Consider the following 8,109-nt stretch of genomic DNA (forward strand, 5'->3'; position numbering starts at 1 on the left):
TAAATTGGGGTGCCTATGTATGGCTCTTAAGCAAAGGTGTACGACCACAGCCTCTGCCTATCATACATACCCCAAATTTACCAAGCAACTTGGGTGGATTAGTTGTACTACAAAGCTGTGAGTACATACCCAAAGAGGCAAATGTATGAGTTTACAGGAAATAGAGCCCTAGACAGTTTAAACCCGAGAGCAATCAGTCCTCAACAAATGAACACAGATTACGGAGACAACAAGCCTTACACAGATTTTTTGTATAGTGTTTATTGCGATGGTACTGTCAACAATTTTCAAAAAATATAGGCTGTACAATCCACAAACACCCTTGATGATAGAAGAAGTGATAAGTGGGGCCGAAACCCTCGGTTCTTTTTGTTAATTGTACATGTGAAGCAAGCCAATAAATGAAAGAATGGGTGGACTGCCTTTTCATGGCAGCACATAGAGGTGCACAATATCAAGAATCAAGGTGAGAAACCCACCCTCTTGCACACATAGCTATTTCTGGTAGCCAAGTTGCAAGCAAGGCAAACACTAAGCCCACTGGGGGACCATTTGTCAAGAATCATCAAGTGCGCACTCGCGTACCAATTTAGGGATGTGAAAGCCACATCTAAAATTGCAGGCACAATTTTCTACAACGCCTGCCCTGTCTTCCAAATGAGATGTTGTTAAGTAACTGTACCAGTTGCCACCACTCAAAATGGCTCCTGAACATGGCCCCAAACTGCAATATATCAAACAAGACGCAGCACCACAAGTCATGTGATGACGCTGTGAGTATGATGGCCATGACAAAAAACAAACAACATCACAAACCATCCCCAGATTCTGAAGCCCCTAACCTTCGCAAAGAGCCTTCAACATGCATTGCTGAAAGTTGATGCCCAGCCCAATGCCCATTGTGCCCCTGCTTGCAATTGTGGGCATTTATCTCAAAGAAAATACATCTTATGTTTTTACCGTCCTAGCAGCAGAGGATTTGCCATTTTCTGATCAGGACTCCTTAGTGGCGAGGGATTAGAAGCCAATCCTTCAAGAATGGATGCCACTTCCGCCATAGCTGGCCGAGCACTTGGATTCTCATTGACACACAACAGGGCCAAGTTAAGCGCTCGATCCAGATACTCAGGAAAAGGACTTGTCTTCAATGCAATGACATCCATGATTTCGCGCCCGCGCCTCTCCTGGTGAAGTTCCTCAGCCCAGCTACTCAGCGCCACTCTCCGGTCCTCTACCTGGCAAATGGGTTTTTTCCCTGTGATGAGCTCAAGTAGAACCACCCCAAAACTGTAAACATCGGACTTGTCGCTGTACTTTCTTGATACAAGGACCTCCGGTGCTGTGTACCCTTCCGTCTCAACTACATCATCATTGCCATCGGCCGCCTTATTAGAGACTAAAAGAACTAATCCATAATCAGCCAGTCTTGGGAGGAGGCTACTTGTTTCTAATAAAATATTGCTAGACTTCACATCCATGTGCAGTACCCGGGTACCGTAGCCTCTATGCAGGTAATCCAATGCCTGTGCAACACCAAAGGCTATCCGCTGCCGAGTCGCCCAATCAGGCAATGTTGTTGGGTCAACAGCCTTCCTATGGACGGAAGGAGAGCTTGCATCGTAGCCATGCAGCAGACGATGCAAGGTTCCCCTTGGATAAAAATCATAAATTATAGCTTTCTCTATAGAGGTGGAGTAATAACCCTTGATTGATAGCAGATGTTTGTGTTTGATTGCTGCCAGCATTGGGATTTCTTTCTCAAATGTAGCTGTAGCAATGGGGTCTTTAAACATTTTCAATGCCAGCTCAGTTCCATCTGCAAAGTGGGATCTGTAAACGGTGGCAAACCTGCCTCTGCCGGTGACATGGGCAGTATCCAAAAAGCCAGCATGGGATTCAATGTCCTGAAAAGAATATTTAGAGAGACCTTCATCATATAGCTCAAACTTGCCATGCCTCCTGTCTGCTTGAATGTCAGGACTGAACCAATTTGGTCCTTCCATGGCTTCCTGACTACGTGCATGCGACTTCCTGTACAGAAACACCAGCAAGAAAAGGAAGAAAACAGCCCCAGCACCTACGCATCCCCCAATGACACCCGCTAGAGCTTTACTCTTATGATCATTGTGTCCATTCCGAGACCTCGATTGGACAGGAGGCTCCTTATTGGGCAGTGAAGGCGGTAAAGGCAAGGGAGAAGATGGCGAACACACTCTGGCGAAGGGGGCCCCACATAAATTGGGATTGTTCATGAAGGAGCTTTCATTGAACCTCTGAGAAAGCGCTGCGGGAACCTCGCCGGTGAGGAGATTATCAGAAAGGTTCAATGTTAGAAGTGTGCCATTGAGGTTGGACCATGCAGCAGGTATGGCACCATGGAGCTCATTGTGACGCAAATCCAAACGCACAAGCCGCGGCAAGCCCCCTATGCTCTCAGGGAGCATACCATTAAATCTGTTGAAAGAGGCATACATTGACCGTAGCGATTTCACATTTCCCAATTCTGAAGGTATTGGCCCTGTAAGAAGGTTGAAGGACACAGCAAAGAATCTGAGCTTGGTAAGTTCACCTATCTCTCTCGGGATTTCACCAGATAAACTGTTGTTTTCAAGCCTCAACCTCTGAATCTTGATTGCTTTAAAGAGCCCGCCTGGTATACTGCCATTAAACTGATTTTTCCATAGATTTACCACCTCCAAGCTTTCCATACTACCCCAATCAGCAGAAAGCTGACCAGAGAGAAAATTCCTCTGAAGATCCAACCTGACAAGCCGCCGCAAAGCAGTGATTTCCAAAGGGAGGGACCCAGTTAACGCATTCCCTGAAAGATCTAAAACTTGCAGATGGGGAAGACGTCCTATGGAGGGGCTGATGAAGCCCTTTTCAAAGCATGTAGGCAAGGTGACGCTTACCACAGAGAGCGTTTCTTTGTCGCACGTGACCCCTGTCCATCCAGAGCAAGGTGCTGGAAAGGGCAGACCTGGCATGCGCGGCAGCCTCCCCTCCACATCCCAGTTTGCAAGCTGCACTGGGTCGTTGAAGCCCTTTTTCAAATCCAGCAATGCATCAATCTCTGCAGAAGTGGCAGCCATAGCCAAGCTTGCAACCCCATCCCGGGTGCCGAGAGAGGTGAAGCACCATAGAAGCACCAACAGTAAAGCTAATCCATGTGATCCCATTAAGCGAATGCAAGCGAGTCAGACATGGAAAATGGAAAAAAATCGCAGTTTCGAGAAAAATAGTGAAAGTACGGGAGCAGTCGAGCTGAAGAAGAATGCCTACCGAAAGGCCGCCAAGGCTATATTAGGCGGAAGATGGTGATCGAAAAACCAAAAGCCCAGGAATGGGGAAGGAGGAAAGCAAGGAAGAAGAAGGCCGGATGAACAGAGCAAGACGGGGGGAGGACAGCTAGCTCGGGGGTTGCAATCCGCTAGCTGTAGCTGTAGATGGGTGTGCACAATCTTTTGTTTTCCCCGACTTGCGCATCTTGCGCACGAAGAGAAGGGGCGGAGCAAGTCGTGTGAGCTCATTGCGCTCACACACTCTCTCTCGCCCCCTCGATCCCGAATCGAAGGGGGCGCGGACTAGTCAAGTTTTCTAAATTTCGCAACTCTTGAACGTGTACTCAATCAGTACTCTACTCTTTTCTCTGGCCTTATCTGTTGCTTTTCATTTGGACCTTGACAGCATTTTGGCAACTTGGCCATAACTAGCGTCTTCATACATAATTTAAGGTTTGAAGTTGCCGTATCGTTCTCTCATCAATAGAGGAGGAGAATGGATGCACGTAGCTCAAAACTCCCCAAAGCCCAATCCCATAGAGTGTCACTCTATCTCCATCACCACACCATTACGGACTCTTTGGATGGCTAAACACAATTATGTGGCTCTCTTCCTTCATCGAGCCAAAATTGGAAGTGCACGTGACTCCTCGTTCAAAGCCTTTCTAGGAGTGTAAACCTGCTTGCTATTTATGTAGAGTCTGCATCTCTACCCAATTCTCGTAAAAGCACTTGTTATCGTGCCAACTTCTTCGAGGGTAGACTTTTGGTTAGTAGATCAATAGGCGTATAAGCTATGTGAATCTTGACACCCTTTATTGTAAAGAATGAGGATGCAAAAGAGCTACACAAAACAAGCACAAAGCACACAGAGATGGAAAGCTTCTTCTTCTTCTTTACAAAAAAGAGAGTACAAAATGACTAAGTGCTAAAGCTGAAAAGTAGCACATATGTACATGCGGTCACTAAGTGTGAACTCGCTAGAAGCGTACTAAGCTGGCCCAATAAGTGTAGTTCAGCTGTAGAATCACTGGCAGAGATCCTCCGTGTCGGTCACCTAACGCGCCAGTGAATAAATGCCGTAAGCGGCCAAGACCCGTAGTGGATGCCAGCTCAAGGTGTAGAGCTCGACATCTCAACACTCCCCCTCGAGCTCTGCATGTCGCAGAGTCCAAGCATAGTCCGGAAACGTCGAAGCTTCTCAGCTCCGAGGGCCTTGGTAAAGATATCCGCTATCTGCTCCTCTGTGTTGACGTAGACCAAGTCGATGTCGCCCGCCAACACTCGCTCTCGAACGTAGTGGTAATGGACCTCTATGTGTTTGGTCCTGGCATGGAACACTGGGTTCCTAGCCAACTGCATGCTGCTGAGGTTGTCACAATGGATGAAAATCTATTGGTCCACCTGCACTCCCAAGTCCTCAAGTAATGTGCGTAGCCAAGCTACCTCGCACGCCGCAATTGCTGCACCTCTGTACTCGGCCTCTGTGCTCGATAAAGCAACCGTAGGCTGCTTTTTGCTGCTCCAAGTAACAGCAGCACTCCCAAAAGAGAACATGAAGCCACTCGTAGATCTCCTATCAACAATGCTACCTGCCCAATCTGCATCTGTATACCCATACAATGCTAATGGTGCATCTGCTGCATAGAACAATGCGTAGTCAAGAGTACCTTGCACATACCTAAGTGTGCGTCGTACTCCATCCAAATGTGGCTTCCTCGGAAGTTGCATGAACTGACTCTCCAAGCCTACTGTGTAGCTCAAGTCTGGCCTAGTGATAGTCAAGTAGATTAGACTACCCACAATCTTCCTGTACATGTTGACATCCTCAACAACATCACCCTTCTCTGCACTCAGCTTTGCATTCACATCCAAGGGAATAGAAATTGGCTTACAATCAGCCATACCATACTTTGACAACATGTCCAAAGCATACTGTCTCTGTGATAGCCATACACCCTCTGGAGTCCTGATCACCTCAATGCCAAGAAAGTAGCGCAACTCGCCTAAATCTTTCATTTCAAACTCCTGTTTGAGAAGACCCTTCACATGGTCAATCTCCATAGCATTGTCACCAACAATAATAAGGTCATCTACATATATGGTAATGACCACAATCCCCACATCACTCTCACGTACATAGAGTGAATGATCAGCATGAGCTCTCCTAAAACCAATACTGACAAGATACTTGGCAATCCTGTCATACCATGCTCTAGAGCCCTGCTTCAAACCATACAAAGCTTTGAGAAGTCTGCATACATAATCTGGGTAACCTGGATCGACATAACCAGGTGGCTGATCCATATACACTTCCTCTTGCAACTCACCATTCAAGAAGGCATTCTTTACATCCATTTGATGCATAATCCATCCTCTAGATGCAGCCACTGCTATGACAGCTCTCACTGTCGTCATCTTTGCCACTGGAGCAAAGGTCTCCTCATAGTCTATGCCATACGTCTGTGCATAACCCTTTGCGACCAGCCTTGCCTTGTGACGCTCAATGTTACCATCAGCCTTATGCTTGGTTTTATACACCCATTTACAGCCAATAGCTTTCTTGCCACTTGGCAATGACACCAAATCCCATGTGTCATTTGCTTCCAATGCAGCCATCTCTTCATTCATTGCATCATCCCAATGCACATTTCCAACTGCATCCTCAAAACATGTGGGCTCCACATCCTGTATCACCTTAGCCATGTAGGCTCGGTGATGCGCTAGATACCCATCATAAGTCAATTTTTGAACTGGATTTCTGACTCTATTAGATCTGCGCGGTCCTGGGTCACTCCTTTGCCCTCTAGCATCTTCTTGTACTTTCCTTACACCAGGTGTCCTGACAGCCGGAATTCCAAATTCCTTATCAAGACTTTGTTCAGAACCATTTGAATCCATGTCTACATGTGAAAAACCTGATGATGCATCAACCATAAAGGGAGGTTCATCAACCTTTTCCTTTCCTTTTCGTGATACATTCCCTATACCTGTTGGTGGAGTAACCTGCGTACGTAGTCTACCATTCCATGGTTTCTCAACAGAGCCACGAGAAGAGGACTCTTGTGGTCCACTCAAAACCTGTGACTGTGGCCTCACATTTTGTACAACCACATCATCTTTTACATCAGTCCCAATAGTGCCATGTGCATTACTGTACCAGCTGCTCATCTCATCTAAGACTACATCTCTGCTCACTCGTAATTCTCGTGTAGTAGGATTGTAGCACCTGTACCCCTTTTGTTCAAGGGAATATCCCACAAGAATACATTTCTCTGCTTTAGGATCCAATTTCCTACGCAACTCATCTGGTACATGCACGTAAGCTATGCAGCCAAACACTTTCAAGTGTGCCAAATCAGGCTTTGTACCTGTAAACTTTTCCTCAGGTGTTACATCATGCACCGCAGCTGTAGGTGTCCTGTTCATAATGTACACAGCTGTATTTACAGCTTCAGCCCAAAAATGATGAGGCATGTTCTTCTCATTCATCAATGCACGTGCAACCTCTGCAATGTGCCTGTTTTTCCTTTCTGTGACCCCATTCTGCTGTGGAGTATATCTGCATGTAAACTGCCTGTGTATACCATGCATTCGCAGAAAATCTGAAAAATCATTGGAGAAGTACTCTCCCCCTCCATCTGACCTCATTAATGTCTTGATTTGCATATCTGTCTCCTTCTCAATCATGACTTTGAAGTCTTGAAAGTGACCAAACACTTCACTTTTGTTACGCATGAAGTAGACCCATACTTTCCTTGTATGGTCATCAATGAAAGAGACATAATACCTGCAACCATGTATACTTGCAGTATCGGTTGGACCCCAAACATCTGTGTGCACCACCTCAAGTGGCTTTTTACATACATTGCGCTCATGTGGAAATGAGCCCTTTGACTGTTTTCCAAACTGGCATGCTGCACACACTTTATGCATACCATCCACCTTGAATTTAGGCAAACCTTTTACAATCTGTTTTGATTGCATGCTGCGCAATCTCTGCTCATTGACATGGCCAATGCGTTTGTGCCAAATTTCAACATCAGCCACAACACCTGTGCCCTGTGAAAATAATGCAGCTTTTACCTCAGGCATGTCTACATTTAGCGTAAACATTCTGCCCACACATTTGCCCTCTGTGATCAGCTTACAGCCATTCTGGAAATCTTCTACATAACAGCCATTTGGATTGAAGCGAACCTGCAAACCCTGCTCAACCATTTGTCCAACAGAAACAAGATTCTTTGTAATGTTTGGGACATGAAGTACATCTGCTAAGTACTTTGATTTCCCACTCTTCGTATTTAGAGGTATGTCCCCTACATGAGCAATGGGGTGAGCTGTGTCATCTCCTGTCTGCACATAGCCTGACACATCTGGTTTGCGCATATCTCTAAACCACTCTCCACGAGACGTCATGTGATTAGAGGCACCTGAATCCACATACCAAACATCATCTTGGGTGGAATTCTCTGCAGTCATTGTATTCATTACATGTCGCATAACAAACATGCGCTCGTTTTTGCTGTCATCTGCATCTCTGCTAGTAGATGCATAGTTGCCCTGTTCTCTCTTTCTACTTGCTTTTCCCTTTGGACAGTCACGTGACATGTGACCTCTTTCACCACAAGTCCAACATTTTCTACTATCTGGAGTATGTTGCTGCCTGCTTGATCCTGCACCACGACCTCTTTGACTCCCCCTGCCTTGAGACTGGTTTCCCCTGCCACCTGTATTGTTTTGATTTGATTGACCTTCCAGAAATTGGCCTCTACAACCCCTTGGGCCTCGACCACGACCTCTACCTCTACCTCTGTTGGAGTTAGAA

At 46.2% G+C, this 8,109-nt stretch overlaps 1 protein-coding gene across 3 annotated transcripts; it reads right to left on the bottom strand.

The window, feature by feature from the left end:
• Positions 1–302: 302 nt before the first annotated feature.
• Positions 303–3,586, bottom strand: LOC147418629 (putative inactive receptor kinase At1g48480). Of its 3 annotated transcripts, none has more exons than XM_086507304.1 (2): positions 3,283–3,586; positions 303–3,160 (listed from the first exon to the last, which is right to left on the bottom strand). In XM_086507304.1, the coding sequence occupies exon 2, from the start codon at positions 3,090–3,092 to the stop codon at positions 957–959; it is 2,136 nt and encodes a 711-aa protein (XP_086363430.1). In that variant the 5' UTR covers positions 3,093–3,160; positions 3,283–3,586; the 3' UTR covers positions 303–956. The 3 variants fall into 3 exon arrangements, with proteins under 3 accessions (XP_086363430.1, XP_086363431.1, XP_086363429.1); XM_086507305.1 differs by lacking the exon at positions 3,283–3,586 and having other exon boundaries at positions 303–2,830; positions 2,913–3,100; XM_086507303.1 differs by having other exon boundaries at positions 303–3,586.
• Between the last annotated feature and the right edge of the window lie 4,523 nt (positions 3,587–8,109).

The sequence above is a fragment of the Adiantum capillus-veneris genome, chromosome 30 (genome assembly GCF_014529385.1).
Source record: "Adiantum capillus-veneris isolate H3 chromosome 30, ASM1452938v2, whole genome shotgun sequence".
In the NCBI taxonomy this organism is placed as follows: Eukaryota; Viridiplantae; Streptophyta; class Polypodiopsida; order Polypodiales; family Pteridaceae; genus Adiantum; species Adiantum capillus-veneris.

Excerpts from the sequence above, each read along its gene's own strand:
- LOC147418629 (XM_086507303.1), bottom strand. The coding sequence starts at position 3,179 with ATGGGATCACATGGATTAGCTTTACTGTTGGTGCTTCTATGGTGCTTC.